Source organism: Varanus komodoensis, unplaced genomic scaffold, assembly GCF_004798865.1.
Source record: "Varanus komodoensis strain SLA01 unplaced genomic scaffold, ASM479886v1 scaffold16, whole genome shotgun sequence".
In the NCBI taxonomy this organism is placed as follows: Eukaryota; Metazoa; Chordata; class Lepidosauria; order Squamata; family Varanidae; genus Varanus; species Varanus komodoensis.
This window is the reverse complement of record NW_025335468.1, coordinates 2892274-2913158: the sequence shown is the minus strand read 5'-3', so window position 1 is coordinate 2913158 and position 20885 is coordinate 2892274. Positions and strand designations below refer to the sequence as shown.

At 42.0% G+C, this 20885-nt stretch overlaps 1 protein-coding gene and 1 pseudogene across 1 annotated transcript in view; one reads left to right on the top strand and one right to left on the bottom strand.

Annotated features, from left to right (window-relative positions):
• The first annotated feature begins 8 nt into the window (after positions 1–8).
• Positions 9–20885, top strand: part of IGHMBP2 (immunoglobulin mu DNA binding protein 2) — a 95158-nt gene continuing 74281 nt past the window's right edge. Inside the window, exons 1-4 of the mRNA XM_044425810.1 lie at positions 9–161; positions 4850–5019; positions 12600–12792; positions 13726–13823. Coding sequence (XP_044281745.1) covers positions 79–161; positions 4850–5019; positions 12600–12792; positions 13726–13823 — 544 coding nt within the window. The 5' untranslated portion in view covers positions 9–78. The remainder of the gene's footprint in view (positions 162–4849; positions 5020–12599; positions 12793–13725; positions 13824–20885) is intronic.
• LOC123021189 lies at positions 16359–17105 on the bottom strand (annotated as a pseudogene).

Here is a 20885-nt window from a genome sequence, read left to right as displayed (position 1 = left end):
AGATGCCTGGCTTTTGAAGTCCGCCGTTGCTTCTTCTAAGAGTTTGTTGCTTCCGCGTCGCCTTCTGAGGCTGCTGCGATGACGCCGCTTATTGAGGACTTTGTGTCTCAGCAGGTGGAGTTGCTGAAGGAGGAAAGAGAAGCCGAGATTTCGGAAGCCAGGTATTGTCGCCGACTAGTGGGAGGCTGCCTCTGTAGGATTCCCAGGGCCCTAGGAAACAGAGTGGACTGACTTACGTATGTCCATTCAGTCTGCTGCTTATTTTGGATGTTGACCCTCCACATACTGTTGTGTTACAACGCCTGTCCGATCGTTGGCCACTCTAGCTAAGGATGATGGTAATCGGAGTTCAACAAAATCCCCACTCCTGCTTACTTGAAAGCATGACTTTGCATTGTAACTAGTGACCAGGACTAAGCAAGGGCTAGAAGAGACAGAGCAAAACGTGTTTATCCATGAAATAGAAAAACGGCCTTCTTGTTTGTTTAGCAAAATCCTTAAAGCTTGTAAGTTGAGAACTCAATGCGGAGCTTAGGTGCTCCAAGAGTGTAAAATAGGAGCATGATCTCACTCATTCTGACTGAACTGTAGCACCTGCTATGAGAATGGCTAATAGAGGGTGCTTAGCCTGTTTTGGATAGGGTTGTGGTCCACTTCAAGGAGCAAGTCTGTCACTTGAGCGTCCTCCTGGAGCCATCCTGACCAGTTGAGGCTCAGGTGGTCTCAGTGGCACATAGTGCCTTCTACTGACTTTGGCTAGTGACCCAGGTATGCCTATATGGAGAGGGAATAGCTTAAATTCATTATCTGTGCTCTGATCATTCCCCCAGGTTAGATTACACCAATGCACTCTGTTTGGAGCTGCCATTCAAGACTGTTTGGAAGCTGCAGCTTATGCAAAATGCAGCAGTCATATTAGTAACTGGGACCAGAACATGTGAAAATATAAGACCAAATCTGGCCAGCTTACATTGGCTGCCTATATGCTTCTGAAGCTAACTCAAAGTGCAGCTTTTAACGTGTAGAGCCTTATATGGTTTGGGACCACATTTGCTGATAGAGCACTGCTTTCAGCCTCAATCTATTCAGACACTATGCTCAACTTCTGGGACTTTCCCCTGAGTGCAACCTCTGAGCCAGGTTCAGAATGCAGCAAGAAGGGGGGAGTTAAAAAAGTGCTCTTCCATCTTTTTTTCAGTGCAAGGTTAAGACCATGTTCTTCACTGAGGCATTTAATGGCATCTAAGGAAGACATGTTAGCAGTTTTTAATTGGTCTCATTTGTATTGAAAATTGTTATAGCCATTAAATTGTTCATGTTAAAAATTTATACAGGAAAATGCAATGGTATTTTATTACATAATAATCTTGTTTTAATGAACTCATGGAAACTGTCCAGAGAATTTTGACTGTTAGGCAGTGTAGAAATGAATGTAATAATATTTTTTAAATCAAACTTGCTAGCAAATCTTTGTGGCATGGTCCTTGAAATGTTACTATTAGTAACATTTGAGGCAATGATTGGATCCTCATTCTATTTCCCATCCCCAGATGTTAGCAGTAACTCTGAATTTACCAAATTTAGTTTCCACACCCGTCAGAAAAGTTGCTGCTATGTTCTTCTTAAAGAAATGGGATTCTGTCTTCTGTTTTCAAAAATTCTAGAACTTATTTAGGCTTGTGATAACACACACATACATTTCAATTTTTAAAAAATCACTTCAAAATATATTATAAGGAAATAATATAGACAGTCATGAGGAAAAAAAGTATTAACTTTAATGTTCCCAGAAAATATTCCTACCTACTTTTATATTAGACAAGTGAAAAAGCGAAACACTTGAGGAAAACCGCGACATCTAAAAGTACAATCCTGTGCACGTTTAGACCAAAAATAAGTCCTACAGGTCCCAGCATATTCTGGCCAGCCATGCTGGCATGGGAATGCTGAGGGTTGTAGAATTTTTCAGTATCAGATTATAACAAAGTATTTTCATATTTGTCAATATCCACATTATATCTAGCCCTCATAGTGTTAATTAGAGCATGCCATACATTAGAAAAACTGGCAGTGTTTTGTCTACTCTTAAATGGTCATTCAGATATTTCACTTTTTGAATTCCTGGTCTCAATAGTTCTGTATCTATTATGGTATTGTGGATAGTAATTTCTTGATCTAACACATAATTGTGAGGATGGAGAGCATTATGGATTAAGACTGCAATCCTGTACACTCTTTCCTGGAACTAAGTCATATTGAACACAATAAATCTTATATCCAAATCTTTATTTTTAACCTGTGACATAGGCTTATTCTTGTAGACCTCACAGCCTGCATGGATCTTCAGTTAGCCTTGAGTGCAAGAGGGAGTTGGCTTGAGTATAAGAGCCCTAGTCCACTTTAACCTAGTCTAAATGTTGCTAGAATGCAACATTGCAACTGGTTTCAGCTTTAGCTTTTGTTACATGTATGCCCCACTTTTCAGATAAGATTGGAATTCTAAGTGCTAGTTAAAACTCATGCAGTGTTATAGTATAGTAGGGACATTTGAGTAAGGCAGCTTGGGTTTGTTTATTTAATTTTTGACTGTTGAAGATATTATTCAAGCTCTTTTTTTCTGGGTGGCAGGGGAGAGGGATGGCAGAAGATGTTGGAAGTGGGATTCATGGTCTGGCTCATTAAGAAACCAAAGCACAGAAGCCACCTTTTGATTAATTGAACTGTGGACTGGGTGGTGTCAGAGCACTTTTCTAGAAATGCCTTTATTGATGGAATATTGTCCCTAGCTTGTACTGAACCTGGCAATCCTAAAAGAGCCCAGACATCTGGTAAACAATGCCTGCTTCTTACAGTAAGCATATGATATCATAATGTTTGCTTATATTGTAGCTCCAAATTTTTTTAGAGTTTTTATTTACCCATCATTTAAATAATTGAATTAATAATTTTAATAAATTAATAATATTTCATTCAGTCACATCTTTTTCTTCTTTCTTTCTCTCTTTAGTTTCAAATTGTTATTATTGTTATTTTTGAGTTGTTACTATTGAATGTTTTGAGTTGTTTTATTGGAAGTTATTATTGAATGTTTTAATTGTATTTTATATTTTTAATTTTTGTAAGCTGTCCGGAGGCTTGTGCAAAGGGCGGGGTAGAAATGTTTTAATTAAATTTAAATTAAAATCCTGAGATCTCCACTTTGGATTCCAAGTATTGTTTTGGATAAGTAAACTGGTTCTCCTCCTCAAATTTGTTATATGTTTTAATAGTTATTGAACTTTATGAACAGTTATTTAAGGGAGTAAATTTAAGAATATATGTTGAAAGTTGTTTGTTAAATTACCTGAAAAGCATGTTTGTATGTGTACAGGAAAACAATGAAATAATGAGACTCCCAGGCTAAGACCTGAATCCAAAGAATTCCGTGCTGGGTTGCACACACCCAAGGGAGTTATGGATGTGTTTTTTAAACATAACTCAGAAGCAAATAATTAATTCAAAGCTACTCTCATTCCCTACACTCCAGGGCCTAGAGCAAAGAAGGAGGCAGCCTTAATAAGGCATTGCATGCACCACAGAATGAGATATTGCTCAGGGTTTCCCCTGAAGTGAACTTTCAAAGAAGCATTTAACATAAAGCAAAATGGCCCCTGAGAAATATTTAAGAGTTTGCTGCTCCTCAGTAAGTGCTAACTGAATAGTGTCTTATTTGTGGGGACTGAGAAATGTGGACTAGCTACCACTGGACTGTCAGGCATATATGTGTTGAGGTGGGTAAGATGGTGCAGGGCTATCAAGCAAATTGTATCTGGACATGCCTCATAGCTGTATCTTTTATTTTTGTTATACAGGAAACATTATTTTGCTGCTCCTGTGTGTACTCTTAACCCTATCTGTGGCTCTGTACAACTTTGTTTTTCTTCAACTGTACACCTTTCTTTATCTAGCCTTTTTAAGTAGATGCTAGACTGTCTCTTGCCTAATACTGAGGCTAAGTTGAAAGCAGGAGGAAAAAAGGATAGAGGGAGATTTTGCTGTAAGATCGTCAGAAAAACTCTGGTCTAGCACAAGAAGTCCTCTACCTAGTCACTCTAATCTGTTCTCAGTTTCTATAGGGAGACTACAAGCAAGACATGAAAACAATCGCACCCTTTAAATCACATCCCCATTTGTGTTTAGATGCCCATTGTCAGGTCACAAGTTGTCTACCTTTGCTGGAATATTTAGATAGTTACAAAACTGTCCTATCAAGTGTCTTAATTTAGGCCTGTGAGCCTCTTGAAGCCGAGCATTCATGGACACTGTTGGGCAAGGTGATCTGTAGCCTGGCCCATCTCAGAATACATGGTAAGACCATTGTGTAGACAAGCCTCACACTGAGTGAAGTGTGAAGGGGTTGTTGCTAGGTTCCTACTTCTATTACAGTTCGAGCGGTTCTTCCTTAATTGCTGTGCCCCAAGAAACCTGACTTGTGTAGTGTTTCTTAGTTGTCCACCAGCTACAGCCAGCTTAAGCTATTTTGCTACCTGAGGCAAAGAACAAGATGGTTCCTTCCACCAACTCTTTTCATGTGCAGAAGTTCTTTGAACTAGTAGTTAACCTTATTTCAACATCTGCAGTGGCACAGCAGACTAGTTTAATAGGCACAGGACAGCTCTTACCACTACGTCACATTCCTTACTGTCTGCTGCCTGTGGTGTCCGTCTCACTCTGTCCAGTGGCAGAAACACCCTACCATTCTTTCTTGTTACTCCATTGGAGGTCAAGGGATGGGGTGAAAAGTGGTGTGGATTTTGTTGATACCAGACACTTACTGGCTGTTATTTTTTCCTCTTTTTCACTTTTGTAGAGCATGGAAAGAAAACATCTCCCTGAAAGAGCTACAGCGCAGAGGAGTTTGCTTGCTGAAACTCGACATTGCCAGTCAAAGAACTGGATTGTATGGCCGTTTACTTGTAACTTTACAACCTAAAAGACATGGCCCAGAGGCAGAGCTGCCCTGTAATAGTTTTGGGCCTGGTGAGTAAGCAGTGGGTAATTCCAAAGAAAGAGGTTTGGAATGCTTAGCCTACTTTTAGATACAAAGTTAGGTAGCATACTTCTTCCTGCACTAAAAATGATTCCATAGTCCTAGAATTAAATGTGACTGTGGTAGCGCTGAGCAGTGGGGAAACCAAACTGGATTATTCTATGGCAGGGATCTCAAACTTTTTCTAAAGGGGGCCAGTTGACAGGTGCCAGCAGTGGGCGCAGGCTGCCAAGGTGGTGCTGGCTTGGGGGGGGCGGTGAGGGGGCGGGTTGCATGTGTCCACATGTGAGGCAAGGCATGGGGAGGCATTGGCTTGCTTGCGAGGAGATCGAGTCCAAAGTGACCTCCTCGCGAGCAAGCTGCCAAGCGCACACATGGTGAGGCAATGGCTTGCTCACGAGGAGATTGTTTTCTCTGAGCTAGTCCAAAACTACCTTCTCGCAAGCAAGCTGCATGCCCATGCGCCCGCCCAGTGAGTGCTAAAGCTGTGGAGTGGGCCAGTTAAATGGGCATGGCGGGCCGGATCCAGCCCACAGGCCTTAGTCTGAGGACCCATGTTCTATGGTCTTTCTTTGCTTTAACTTATAATGGGGAAGTCTAGAAATATCAGGTACAATTTAGCTGATAATTTTAGCCTGGAGTGGTGGAAACAGCTATGGAATTCAGTCACTTCTGCCATTACCTTTCTGTTCTTGCTAATAGGGGTCATAGCATTTTGGCAGGAAAGGATTTCACAGGACTGTTAGGCTTTGTGGCATTTGTAGGAGGAGTGAGGCAAAGCAAATTTCCCATTATATGTCAGCTGCTAGAAATTTGTTAACTAAAATGAAGATGGATTTTGCTCTATCCTGCAGGCTGCCTAAAATCCGTTCACCCAATTCTGGTTCAAAATTATGAAATGGAGGTAGTAGCTATAATCCTTTAAAGTTAAAGGATAGCTAAAGCTTTAGGCAGGCCTGAAGCTGCTTGCATAATCCACATGTCTCCATGGTAGCTCTACACTTATCCTATTATGTACTATCATTTTAAATGGATACATCTTCCTTATGAAGTAGTTGGGATTTTAAGAGCTTTTATAAGAAATCAATGTCAGGCACTAGAGACAGGGCCTCCATAGGTTGTCTGCCATATGAAATTCCTTGCTTAGAAAACCCACATTGGTTTTGGCTTTGAAGAGGGTTTAGAAAATTCATTTTCCCCTCTGGCTTTTAAATGAAAGGTTTTAGTGGTATAGACTGCTTTTTGTTGGCTTTATCTAAGTTACAGGCGGTTAGGTTGTAATTTGGACTGTATTTTCTTATGACTGACTTTTTAAAAATTGGGAGTTTGTTACTGATGTTGTGCTTTTAGTAATTTATACTGGAAATTGTCTTATGTTTTATTATGGTACGCCACCTTAGGAAAAAAGAGGTCCTGAAAGATGTTGTAGCACAGGTTTCCTCAATCTGGTGCTGTCCAGATGTTTAGAACTTCCATGTGCCCCCACCAGAACAACTACTGGTCTAGAAGGCTGGCTTTGCAGTAACAGTTGCAGAACTGTAGAGTGCCAAGCATTCTGGCTCCAAAGTGAGGCCTTTTTCTTTAAAGTTTTTTTTTTTTAAAGTGAAACCCTGTTAAATTTAAAGGTGCTTTAAAATTAAATCTGTCTTTTGGCAGAAACATAAAAAAGGCAATTTACACAGTTGCAATAGTGTATTACCATATGTAGAGTATTTGTAAGACCTTTTACAGTTTGTTGCTAATAGGAGTTCCTCATAGGTCCCATTTGAGAAATTAAATTTGTGATGGGCCTGACCTCGTCACCCAACTGCCTCCTTTAACTGGGAGCTGCCCATGTCATCAGGGGCACAATCCTGATGTTGGCAGGAGCAATGGAGGTCTCTGAACCCATCTAGAGAGGAGATCCTGGCAGGTGCAGAACTGGGGCTCGAATGGCTATGGGGCTCGAGTCCTCATATGCTGGCTTCTGCTCTCCCACCTCTCCCTGTCCTAACTTGCCTCTTTTCTGAGCTCCCCAATTCCTCCTTTACAACCTCAGGAAGCAGCCTGCACTGTTCTTCCCAGGGCAACTGCAAAGGGAATAGGGAGAGGGATCAGATACGAGAGCCCACATTTCCAAGCTCATAACAGACTTTCTGGCCTTGAAGGAGGGACTCTAAAGAATCCCATGGCCCCTTGGATGTTCTCTTGTGACCACAAGATTGCTCTCCCCATGATTATTTTCACATTCTAGCAAAACAGTTCAGGAGTAAGTAATGTAGCAGCTCATTATCCATTACCAGAGAGTAAGCCCCACTGATTTCAGCAGGTTATCCTTCTCAATAGATTCGTACAGGATCACACAGGGTTAGAGTTTTTTGTCCTTGCAAAAAAAAAAAAAAATTCTTCACCCCATCCCCGTCCACATATCTTAGTCCTCCCATTTCTCTTTTCCATGTGCTTTGTTAGCTCTATTCCCTCCATGTTGCTTTCCTCATCTAGGCACCCTCCTCTCAATGCTCTCAAGAAGATAAAGTGGAATGCCCAGTTGCCATACAATTAATGCCATTCTGTCTTTCCCTTGCACTGCATTAATGATGGTTTTTCTTTGCATGTGGTCTCTGATCTTTTGTGCTAAACCAAGCTGGATTGTGGAGAGTGGAGGCACAGCTTACTGTTTCCTAGGCTTGGAGCAACCAGATCTAAGGCTGGAAGCAGAAGAACTCTGCAGTCAGCTTCCAGGATGCTGTGCTGTTTAACAACACTCTGTGTTTTGAAGACTACACACTTGAGTTTCTTTTGCTGTACTTCCAAGTGGGGAAGAAACAGGCAAATGACCCATGCATGACCTTTGTGCTATGCTGTTAAGGCAGCATGTTGGGACACATTTTTCCTCTTCTCCCAACTTGTTCCTGAGAGATGGGGGTGGGGAGAGAAACAAGAGGACCAGATCAGATAGCATTACATACATCCTTCCAATTTGTACCTGTGTTGGACCATATCCTGAAGGCATGTTGGAGACCTGCTTCTTTCTGCTGCTTTTCAGGAGGAAAATAATTCCAGGGGCAGGGAAAGGGGAAGACGGGCAGCTAAGCTCTTCAGGGCTAGAAGGAAGACAAGACACTCAACAAAGCAGGGCCTCTGCAGAGACCAGTTTTACAACAGTACTGTCAGGTAGAGGTACGCCTACCAACTACAAGCTTGCAGAGCACAGACAGAGTTTTTATAAGTTAAGAGTCACTACACAGTTTGAAGGCAGTTTGAAGGTGAGGACACTGGGGAATAATTGAGAAGAAGCACTGAGGCGATCATTACAAGCATCAGGAAAAAACTTCATGACCCATCAAAGGCTTGGGTAACAGATAAAACTATCAGGGGTTACAGAAATCTAACAAGTTTAAAACGTTGTGGTTTTTGCAATCGGAGATACAGAATTCCTTAAGACAAAGGTGGCTGGGTAATTTTACATTGGAAAGGAAGCACAGCTTCCCCAATGGCTGATTCTGGGAGAAAATGCATGAATAATGGGGCTGTCGGGCCTGCCTTTTCTCAGGCATGTGGTGCTTGCCCAAAAGTTCTAGTTCTTTCTGGGCAAGAGGAGCAGGGACTTGCAGTTTGATTTTATATCATAAAGGTAGATATAAATAACTTTACAAAGATTTATTTGGATTTTCCCAACACCTATGAACTTGCATTCAGCCTTCTATTTCTACATCTGTCACCTTTTGCTTCTCAACTGTCTTTGGAAATTGTGAGTAATTTCTGTCATCCCTCTAGACTTGTTCTTTCTTTTTGCTGCTGGAATAGGATCTTGGTTCTTCCTTAATAATGCCTCTGGTTTTAGTTCATGGTTCTTCCGGCTCACAGTCAGTTGAGCTCAGTAATGCCGATCTGTTACTTATGTGGATTTTACATTCCTTAGGAATGTTATTGATGTAGTATTTTGGACCTGTGTTTCTCTTAGTATTTTTTTAGCTTTATTCTGATTTTGGATATTAAGAGTTCATGGTCACTACCACACTCTGCTCCTGATTTTGGTAGCAAGAATATATCCCCTCCATCTCTTACTTCCAATTGCATAGTCTGATTTCTTTATTGGTGATGTCCATGTGCACAGTTGTCTGGTTGCTTGCCTGAAGCATGTATTTGCCATAAACTGATAGCTGGCTTCACTCAGTTCTGAGTCATTCTCCTGCTTCTTTCCTGAAGACCAAATTCTCCAACAACATGGAATTCTGCTTTGTTTCCTACTTTTGTGTTCCACAATGATTATCCACATTGCCTCCTGCATAAAAGTTTTTGCTTTCTTCTTTCATCTGCTGTTGGAGCATAGACTTGAACTATGGTTATATTAACGGTTTTCTGAGACTGATATTATTCAATCGGTCCCTTACTGCCTATGCTATACTTGGCCTTTTTATTCGAGCCGTTCCATTTCTTCTCAGCTTGTCATTTCCAGAGTAAAATACTTTGTATTTGTCTGATTGAAAATGTCGCATTCCAGTCCACTTTAATTCGCTCATACCAGGTGCTGTGATGTTTAACTGTTTTGCTTTCTGCTTGATGGTCCCCAGTGTGCTTGATTCATGCTTCTCAAGTTCCAGTTATGTGTATTGTGCTACAGCAGACTTTCCTTTCTCCTGTGTGCATATTAGCCATTAGACTTCCTTTCTGCTTTGTTCTAGTTGTATTATTAGTGACAGCCCTATTCATACTTATCCTCTGCTGTTCCCCAGTAGCTTGTTGGGTGCTTTCTGACCTGGGAATCTCATCTTCTAGCACAATTTTTGTTTTGTTTTTTGCTTCATTTTTACTTGTCTCATCACAGGGTTTTCAAGGTAAGACGATTCAGAAATGATTTACCGTTGCCTTCTTTTATACCATGGGTGACCAAACCAAGGCTCGGGAGCTGTTTGCGGTTCTTCGAGTTTATTTGGCTCACTGCCACTGCCTGCAGTTACTTGCTTGCAGCTCTCAGATATCTGACATTTGCCGTATGTGGCTCTTCCGTTGAGCAAGCCTAGCCACTTCCTCTTCTGTATTCTGCTAACCAGAGTTAGCCTGAGCATCACTGCTGTGGTCTGTGAAAGATTCTCCATCAGTGTTGCCTTAAACAACTGCTGCTGTCAGTAGCTGCCCTTCAGGAGTTTCTCTGTCCCATCACCATTAGACAGAGCCATTCTCTTCTGCTGATGTGACTGTTAACTCTAAAGAGGGTGGGTACATCTTAGTCTGATACTCAGCTTCGATCATTCTGCCTTTGGTGACCCTGCTAGGAGGCCAAGCTAGAGAGAGAATCTGGCCTTCTGGTGGCATTGCTCTTTGCCTCTCTGAGTCTCTCAAACCCCTCTCTGCATCCAAAAGGGTGGGTCATTGTATACAGAAATCAGTTCGGCAGCAGTAATTAATTAATGCATAATAATGGTATTTGGGGAGCAGATGCAGGAACTGGGCCTCTCCTCCCATAACTTTCAGTTTCTTGACTCAGAATCTGATCCAGAAGCGGAGGAAGATACAGGGTTCAAATTCACAGGTGAAATGTCAAAGCCATTGGACCTAGAGACAGGCAGTCACTGAGAACCAGGCAGCTTCAAGTTCAGGAGAGACATTTGGGGAGCAAGTGAGATGGGGGTGAATTTAACATCATTAATCTAGTTATATGGTGTCAGGTTAAGAGGGCAGAGCAGTTGAGAGATGTCAGACCTTCCTGGTGAGTAGCCCCCAAACAGCATGATCCACCTTGAAGGTGGGGCCAACTTTTTGTTTGTTTGTTTGGAAGGGAAAAGTACTGTGTTTGAAATTAACTTCATCACCCTAATTGGCCACATTATTCAAATTGACTAGCATTCTGACTTTTGCTTGCATCTGTTGTTATTGACTTCTACAATATTCTTCTTTTTTATCACAAAGCCAGCTTAGCTGGTCAGTTTTAGCATAATAAAAATGGAAGTCAGAAAGCCTTTTGTCCTGATCTGTTTGGAAGGAGAGGGAGTAAGCCAGTTCAGACCAGCAGCATGGCACTGTATTATTGGGTGTTTTAAAATAAAAGGCAATTGAGAAAAAGACTGTATAGCATTAGATCAGCTTTTCCAAACCCGAAGCTTTCCAAATATTTAGACTACAATTCCATCAGCCCCAAACAGCAGGGGCAGTGGCCAGGAATGCTAGAGTTATAGTTGGAGAAAGCTGAATTAAGCACAAACATTGGAGAAAACCCTTGTGTTGTCCCAGTGCACTGTTTCTGAAAGACCCGCATTTCTGATCTGCAGCAAAAAAACCAGCATGAGCTAAAGAACTAGTCTGCTGAGTGCACAATTGCTGGTGACAGAACATTTACAATTATGCAGAGCTGTATTTTTCCTTTAATGGTTGACCGTTTCAGAAAAATGAGGCAGGCATGCAGGAGGAAAATAAAATGAAAACATGGCTTTGCTGCCCTTGTAAACAAGCGGTGTGTACCCTAACAGAAGGTGACTTTTCTTGTTGGATTTAGGCAGAGTAGATTGACTGAATTGGGACAATTTTAATTGGCAACTTCTATCATGAGTTGAGACAGCTAACAGCCTATAGTTAAATCATTGGAGTTAATCAGTTTCATTGGCACTTGAATTACTGTCCAAAGCAGAATATAATCCTGGTGGATGCAATTAATAGTGTGGAGTTTTGTTTTGAAACAAATTGGTTTTTACATTAGAACTAGATATGTTTTAGAAATGTAACTATGTGTGTGACTGTCTGAATACATGAAGCATTCCAGAGTGGTCCCCTCTCTGGAATCTGGAAGCTTTCCCCAGACTGTCCTGGGAAGCCATCCCTGTTGGGTTTCTGCCAAACTATAAAGTGAGTCTTCATATTAAGCACATCCAAGTACATTACGTTAGTTGAGTAATGTAAAGTAACAGCTTCCCTTTCAAGGATTTATTTGAGTGGTTGCTTCTTATGCTCCTTTGAATATGGACATGTTGAAAATTGACAGAATGCTGCCTTAGGAAAGTGGGGTGGAGGTGGGGATATTAGCATATTTACATCAGAATTCATGTTGTGTCATCTCCAATCAGTCCATACAGGTAGCAACTGGCTACTGTAGAATGAAATTGTTGAAATGAAAACACAGGGTGCTGATTTCTGTATCAAATGCCAAGCCATATGGTTTTCCTACTCTGGCTTTAAGGGGATATTTTGCAACTGATTAGCCTGGATCTTGGTAAGATACTGTGGATAAGTGAGGGAATCAGGCAGTGGTGTAGAGATGAACTGGATGAATTGTGCAAGGCTCTTGTGTTTGTTCAGGACTTGAATGCTTATTAGCAGGAGGCTTTGCTAAATCAATGGGACCATCACTCGGTGGCAGAGCTTGTGTTTGTTTGCGGAACATCTCAGTTTCAATCTCAATCAACACCAATTAAAGGATCAGGTAGCCAGTGATCGGGAAACTTGTATCTGAAAGCCAGAGTGACAGAGGCAGTCCAAACGCACAGTGCTAGGTTAGATAGACCAGTAGTCCAGCCTGTTTCCTATGCAGTATTCTAACACTGTTTGCCATTTTGTACTCTGAACATTTTTTTTTCTGTGTTGACTTTGTCTTTTGTAGGTGACATTGTGGGACTTTATGAGAATGCTGGGCAGAGTGATCAGCTCTGCACAGGAATTGTCACCCGTGTAACTGCCAGGTCAATCACTCTTGCAATTGATGAGCCTCAGGGTGCCTTTGCCAGCTTGGACCAGGAGAGCTCCTATCGTCTGCTGAAACTTGCCAATGACGTTACTTATAAGAGGCTCAAAGGGTAAAGCTGCTCACATAGGATAAGCCTGAGTTTTTATATACTTATATCTATATTGACCTATCTATGGAACAGAGTAAGCATGCTTTCCTTGCACAAAATTAGGAAAAAAAGTTCAAATCATTTGGAGTTATTCAAATGGAGTGGGGAAACTGCTTGGTCCCCCAGTGGTAGTCTTTTTTACCTGCCATTTCCCTGCAGGACAACGACCAATGGAAAAGGACCCCGCTTGTCAGGCCAAGGGGGCTTTCATGAACAGCCCGCACACACCCCTTGTCCCACAGTCTGCAGAAATGAAGCAACAGCAAGCTCTGGAGTCTTGCAGTAGATGATGGACAGCCAGGAGAGCAGCCGGGCCAAGTGCAGCAGATCAGTGCAGTGGCTGTTTCGTTGGATTTGGCAGCATTGGCTGACTGCTTGGCTCCCCCAGATTCTGGTGCTGGCATTGACTTTCAGTATTATTCCCTTTATTATTAACGGGAAGTGTTTAATGTTTTGGGGCTACAGCAATTTTTTCTTGTGGGATTTGCATATGATAACTTGGGTCATTTTCCTTTTAAAATAATATGAAAGTAAATTGTCTCTAGGTAGCTTTTGAGGTATCAAATATGTGTCCACATGTTACATGAAAATTGTATAATATAACATAATTTAGCAAGCATCTATCTACATCCAGGCTCGAGCAAAAAGGAAAAAAAAGTTGAGTGCAGGGAAAATAGTGCAGGAACCCCAATTACATCCAGTAGTACCTAAATATAATTGCATTCTTCAGAAGTTCCAGTTTGGTTCTGAAAATTGTGGGTTGTGTGCCCATCCTGGCATAGCACAATAAGTTTTAGCTGTGATGTGAGATTTTACTATTAATTGACATCATTTTCTGAGTTGTGAAGAAGCTGTATTTAAGATTTCCTCCTCCTGTATTCTCTTCTTTGACAGGGCTTTAAAGACCCTTGGTCAGTATCGGACTGGTCCAGCATCTCGTCTCATTGATGTCCTCTTTGGTGCTTCTGAACCTAGTAATGCCAATGATACAAGTAGGAACTTTTCTATTTCCTTTATTGAATGTGGACTCCAATAATGACAGTTCTTGGCAAATATATTGTGCTAGCACTCCCTGAGATTCTTGCCTCTCCAGTTCCTTTGTGTTTGTTGGGAATGAGGATGGCAGTTGCTCTTCTGAATGAGGATGCAGAAGATGCCTGCTTCTGGATTCTGAGGCAGAGGATAAAGGGGAGGAGGTGGAGGGAGCTTGGGTACATGGGGGCTCCAGGCCTTGACTGAGTAATGGGAGGCAAACTTGGTGCATGACAGTGTTACCATTGGAAACTGGAAAAAGAAATCTAGCTGAACTTCTGATGTAGTGTTAGCAGCATTAGCTCCTCCTCTGTTTCCTGCTCCGCTATCCTCTTGCATTGGCTCGTCCTCACACATCAGCTCACACGCTAGTATAAATATTTATGGCATGAAGGGCAGAAGTACTTTTGCACAGTGCTTTCCTAGATTAAATGGCTGCTTCACTCGTGCCAAATGCTGAGTGGACAAGCTCCCCTTACTCCACATGCTTCTCTCCTGTCCTCTGGTACTTGGCAGCACTGTTGATGCTGGATATGAAGGGGAGGGGTTGGGATGTGATATTCCTGGCACGGTTCCTGCCTTGTGGCTATTTTAGAATAATGTGCAGCAGCTGGAGCTGAGTTCTTGCAAGCTAGGCCACTGTTTGCCTACATAGCAACTCTGGAAGAACTGCCCAGGAACTTCCTGGTAACCAAGAAGCAATAAGGTGGGCATGGTGAGAATGTAGACTGGGATCTCCTGGTAGAGCTTGGGGTGTTTTGCAGCAGGTAAGTGAGGGGTTCTGACTCACAATTGTTCAACCATAGCAACACTGGAAAGAGTAACCCAAGTGATGGTTCTGAACTGAAGAATGCCTGGGGGTGAGGGTTACATTGAAATGATAATAAAGTGGAACTACATGGGGACTTGTGGGTAAAAGGACCTGAACCCTGTTCTACTGAAAACGAATCTCCATACTGACCATGAGCTGCAAGGTCCCCTGTATATTAAGTTTATGTCTAGGCCTTCAGCCTCTGATGGCCTTGGGTCCAACTGGTAGATCTTGGGCTTCTGCCAAAAATCAAAGAGGATGTGTAGGCCTGAGGAGCAGGGGGGCTGTGCACAGGCATCACCAAACAGGACAATTGCCCCAAGAATCCCGTCTCCTGCTCTGTCTCCCCCCCCCCCCCCCCGGTCACCTCCTATCATGTCCCTTAACATTCTTAAGGACCCTCAGCAATCCTTGCTGGTCCCATCCCCCCTACCAGAGCTTCAGGACAAACATATTCCTGGGGCCAGCCAGAAAACCTGCCCAGGCAGATGCCCAGATGCGCACCCTCAGGAAAGTCTGCCTGAAGGAAGCGCTCTTTTGGTCCCTGCTACAGGTGCCCATGCTGATGCTCTCTATCTGCCTGGTCATAGTGGGGAGGTGGCCCCTGGCAGCACATGTGAGTCCTGCACATGGGGAGTGTGGACTTGTGCAGTGAGGGAGTGGGAGAGAGATGGGTGTGCTTACAGAGCAAAGCAGCAACAGGGAGTGCACCTCTTCTCTGCTCTGTTGGAGCAACAGAGCTACTGTAATGAGTAGGCAATTGCTTCACCAAGCAAACCCCCCCCCACCCGATGGCAACTGGCTGTGTCCATGCTCAGGGGAGTGTGTGGGCCAATAAGAGAAAGGCACATGAAGCAGGCATGTGGGATTGATTCTGAGCCAGGGAGGCTGATGGATACATGCTACCATTTGGAGAGAAGAAGACGCATGGAACCTATGCATGCATAGAAACCACCCAAGTGTGTGGACCCAGGACACAAGGTGAGACTCCATGGTATGCGGTTATTGTGCAGCTCTGTTTAGCATCGTGTGTGACCCTGCCACAGTTTCCTTATATCCTTCCTTTCTAATTGAACTTTTACTGACTTCAAGTTAGCATAGCTATGTTGGGAGGTTGGCATAGCTATGTTAGCTTAATTTAATTTGGCACTGAATGCACCAATGGTGCTAGGAACACCCACAGCAGGCGCTGTTCTGTGGGCTGCCATGAGCCGCTAACTGTCAGTCCCAACCCTGATTGATGTGTTGTTTTACAGAAGGACAAGGTATTCTGGGATCAGTATTCTGGGATCCAGGTGGCTCAGTGAATTGAGCAAGCCTGGCTTTCCTACCTTCTTGGCTGGGCTGTGGTATAATGCAGTGGGCTTAGACATTAATGGAGAATAAACAGTCCATGGCAGTTAGTCAGGATTTTTATTTATTTATTTCTCAATTTATATCCTGCCTTTTTCCTACAAAGGGCTCAAGGCAGCTTACATCTCCTCCATCTTATCCCCACAACAACAACCCTGTGAGGTAGGTTGGGCTGAGAGTCTGTGACTGGCCCAAAGTCACCAGTTGGCTCCATGGCTGAGCGGGGACGAGAACACAGATCGTCTGAGTCCCAGTCCCGTGCTCTTAACCACTACACCACACTGGCTCTCTTTTACCAATATTACCAATTTTTCATTATAAAACAATCCCATACTAATACAATATAATCATACAACAAACTAAAAACAAACACATAGGCAGGAACATTAATATAGATAACATATTAAAATCTAATGATCATTCATTGATTTTTTTTTTAAAGGAAAGCACCTAAGTTTAACAGAGCTTCATTTAATTTTTCCATGTGTTTCTATCTCTTCCACACCTGTTTTATTGTCTACTGTCCTTCTACTCCAAAGTAGAGTTGAAACATATCTGCACATCCACTGTCAAGTAAAAAATGATAGAATTGGCCCAAATCCATATGATTTCCTCTGGCACCGTGGGCATCAAATATTTTTTCTTCAAAAGCCAAAAACTTCTTTTGTTTCTCCATTTCAGCTATAGACCCTTCTGTGCAAATGTCTTCTCTGTGACAAATTAAAATTCGCTTCCATGATCACCTTTTGATTCTTGACCAAAACTCCTCACACATGCTCTGTGGGCCTTCTACACAAATGGTCCCTGGTTTTCCAGGCATGCTGAATCCAGACAGAGAAAGTTCCTTAGTCCAGTCAACTATATTCTTTCTTTTTTGCTTATTATAAATGTGATGACTGTAAATCCAGAGCCTAGTGAAAATGTTTTCTAAATTCTCGGTGTTTGATTTCTGAACAGTGGAAGATGGGAGATCCTTGGTCACATAATCAGCAGCATGATCTTTAATCCATTCTCTTGCACTTAACAAGATCCAAGCTGAATTGTTACCCACCAAGAATTCAGGTTGGGCAGCCTCCATTCATTTTAAATGGGTTGTTCCAAGTACTGACATATACCTTACACCAACCTTATGCCTTCCAGCTTCTGTTAGTCATTCCTGCATATATGATCCAGACACCATATGTGCCTGCAGACACCCATTCTGCCGTGAAGAACTGTTTGTGTAAATTATGTTTTTTAAGTTACAGTTAATACATGACAGGTGCTTTTCTTAACTGTGTGAACTAAATTATCCCATTGTTTGGAAGAAGAATCACTGGAAGGAAAGGTCACAGTATTTATAACATCTCTTTTCTATGTGGTATATAACTGCTAGTCTTATTCAGAGTTTGGCATATGTTTTCTGGTGCAGGTGTTTGTTAGAAAATGGCTCAGTCTTTCTCAAGCTATTCAGCACGCTCACGGAAGCACATGGTACAGCTCTGCCAGGGCTATCCCATCAGAATGCAGGTTGTAGAATGTATCTGAGACATTAGAGTGTAGAAGCTGTCTTCACAGAGAAGGCTTGCTCAGGAGGGAGAAGGCAAGGACTAGGCTGCAGCCAGTGAACTTTGCATAAATGATATCTGGTAACCACCAGAGGTCACCATTCTCCTATGATCTGCATTTACCTAGCCCTGCTGTTGCCACCCTTATTGGTATCTTTTCCCAAATTTTGAGAAGTATTCCATTTGAAGGAATTGCTTGTGTAGCTACATACTTGGTGGGAAGGGCTGGTGCTATCAAGGAGAATCTGAGGAACTTGCTTCATATATATGCTGTAAACCTCACAGGAATTTCCTCTTTGGTCAAGCCTTTTTCATCTTGAACCACAGCATCAGTTCCCTACCCATTTCCCACACTGATAGCTGAACAGAGGAGATAGTAACCAAAAACTCCAAAACTCGGGAAGTGGCTTATAAGAATCAAGAGGGCAAGTGACCCCAGTATGTCTCTCCTTCCTGTATGACTTTCTGGGTTTTCTCAATTCTTCATTCTGTGTGACTGCTTGCAAGGTCTTGGCATGAATTGTCTCATTACAGTCCAAATGCTTCAGCTACTCTTGTAGTAGCTGAATATGCAGGCATTTTGTCTGAAAGCCTTATGTACTAGTTAACTAGCTTTATATAATCTCAGCCCCTTGGATGCCCTCATCATGTGCCTGCCTTTATGGATCTCTTCCTCCTCAGCTTGTTGAAGACTATGCCCCTGAGTGGCTGACTTCCTTACTGACAGTCCACATAATTCATACCATTAATTCAGTATGCTCATCTTTTGCAGTTGTTTACCTTCAAATATTAATGCTTACAATTCCATAAAGTCATTAGCACCAGTAGAAGTGCCTATGCTGCAGTCCAGCCTAAATGGCCAAATACCACTGGTTTTGGTCATCAAGCTTGAGGAACCATGTTTGCAGGCTTTCTACTGGCCTGGCTGGGTTGGATCACAAAGAATCAGCTACTTCTCTAAGTTGCTGCCTGGTGGGCTTTCCAGGATGCTCATATATGCAGCACCACCCCACCTTCCATTTGGACAGTGTTATGCAGCAGTGAGTGTAGTTGTGTGCAGTCCCCATTGTTCCATGCTTGAGTGTCTGGCTTGACAGTTTTAGCCCTCTGTGAAGTCCACCTGCATTGCAGGTCCAGCCACTGCACTGCAGGACTTGGAGGAGATTTCCTAGTACCATCACCAGAGCTACTAATTTTCTGCCTTAATCTGCCTTTACTGAAACCATAAACTTAGGGTTTTGCTTGCTATCCAGAGCAAGATTCTAAGCCAGTCACATTTCATGTGCTGAGGAGTACAGTGAATTGCGGCTCCATCTCTAACACTAGGTATGTTTGTAACTATTGCTTGAATAAAAATATATGTATGCTTCTGACAATGCAATAGTATATATTACTCAAAATTCAGTGGAGCTTACTTCTGAGTAAACAAATACAGGATTGCACTGTAACTTCCACCAAAGTACTATTGTGACTGCTAAGTAGTCATCATATATTTTCTTTATTTCATTTCTATACCATCCAACAGCCAAAGCTCTCTGTACAGTTCACAAAACTTACAAAACAATGACTTAAGAAAATTTAACACTGAAAGTTTAACAAAACTGAAAGCAGTTGAACATAATTTACAATAAGATTCTAGGACCTGATAAGACAACTGATGTTAAAAGCCCATCAAAGGCCCACAGAAAGAGAGGATGATTGGTTAGCCTGGCACCAAAAAGATGGCAATGTTCATTCTAGGGGGATCCTAGTGAAGAGATCATTCCACAGTTGGGGGGTTTTGACTAAGAAGCACTTTGGGGAGGTGCTTAGAGCACCCTAGTGTATGGGAAGGTTCATATCCTTTGAAAAGGTAAAGTATAAATTTGATACAAGGGTAAATACTGCATATATTTCAATGCACCCCCCAACATTATCTGTGCATTTTCAGTGTGAGGTGATAGGGAGAATTTACAGAATGCTTGCATGTTTATGTGTAACATTTCCACATGCAAGGAAAAGCATACTTCTAAACTTCTGATTGAAATTAGTTACATTAAATGCATGTGTTTCAAAAGGTACGGATAATTCAGCACCAAAGCTGAGCCCTGGATTCATAAAAAGACGACCTCTCCGCCCATATTGCAGTAGTACCTTCCTTTGTACCCCTAATGTCATAGACGTATAGCCTCGGTTTCCAGTGTGCTATCTTTAAATTTGTTGTGCTGATAAATCCCAAGTGTGCTGAGGCTCCGTCAGATGGTGCTTTATTGACAAATCCAGATTGGGAAGTACCTGAGATTCCATCTCTTGCTTGCCTGCTTTGTGTGCTTGTTCTCCTTCTATATCTGATGGACTGATGCATGGATCTGAGTCCCCTCCCACTCCATCTGTTACAATGCTGTTTCAGTCTGAAATGTTGCAGAGCCAACGGCTTTTCTGAAATTCATGAAGCAGAAAAATTATCTCTTTGACTTTTGAGAGAGTATGGTTTAGTCACAATATTGGGACATGTTTATCCTGCTGTCACAAGGGCCTATTTTCTCAAAAAGAAATGCTGAGGGCCATTACATATTACTTCAAGTTTGTGGGAAGTGAGATGTAAGATTGTTTTAAAATGGTGATCATAGAATAATAAATGAATTAGCTTTTTAAAAAATGGGCAATGTTTAAAATGCTGGCAGTGAACTTTTTACATTCTTCATGAGTTTATAGCAGTGTCAAAATAAAAGTTGATGCTATTCGCATGTTCAGACTTCCTTATAAAATAGCTAATAATTAAAAAGGAATGTTAGTTGGATTTTACTCTGACTCAGAAAGTTCAACCTAAATTTGCAATTTTTTATTTTTGTTAAAATTTGCTCTGCAACCTATGTGTAAAGAAGAATTCTGTGTATTTTACTTCTTCTGTGTTAAACATTACCAGCTAATTGTACTGTTTACTTTTTCGGTGAGACCTTCACTGCTAATTATGCCCTAAAAAGGTAAGCTTCATAATAAAATTGTGATATGGTCACCCTGTGCTTCCTGCAAAACAGCCTCAGAGGAGTATTCTAATAGGCCATTGTAACATAAGGGCCTAAAGCTGAATGGATTTGGAGACCAAGTTCTTTTTCTTGCTATTTAAAACAAACAACCTTTTGGTAGTCAGGCTGAGTAAAAGAGGCACTTCTACCATTTTGATGGGCCAGCTCTCAGTGGATACAGAGCAGTAATGAAAATTATCCATTCAGTGCTTTTTGCCATCCTGAAATTAAAAAAGCTTCTTCATGTAGCATTTGCCAAATTAATGATGATTACAACACCAACTTACCAACTGTTCCTCTTTGTAA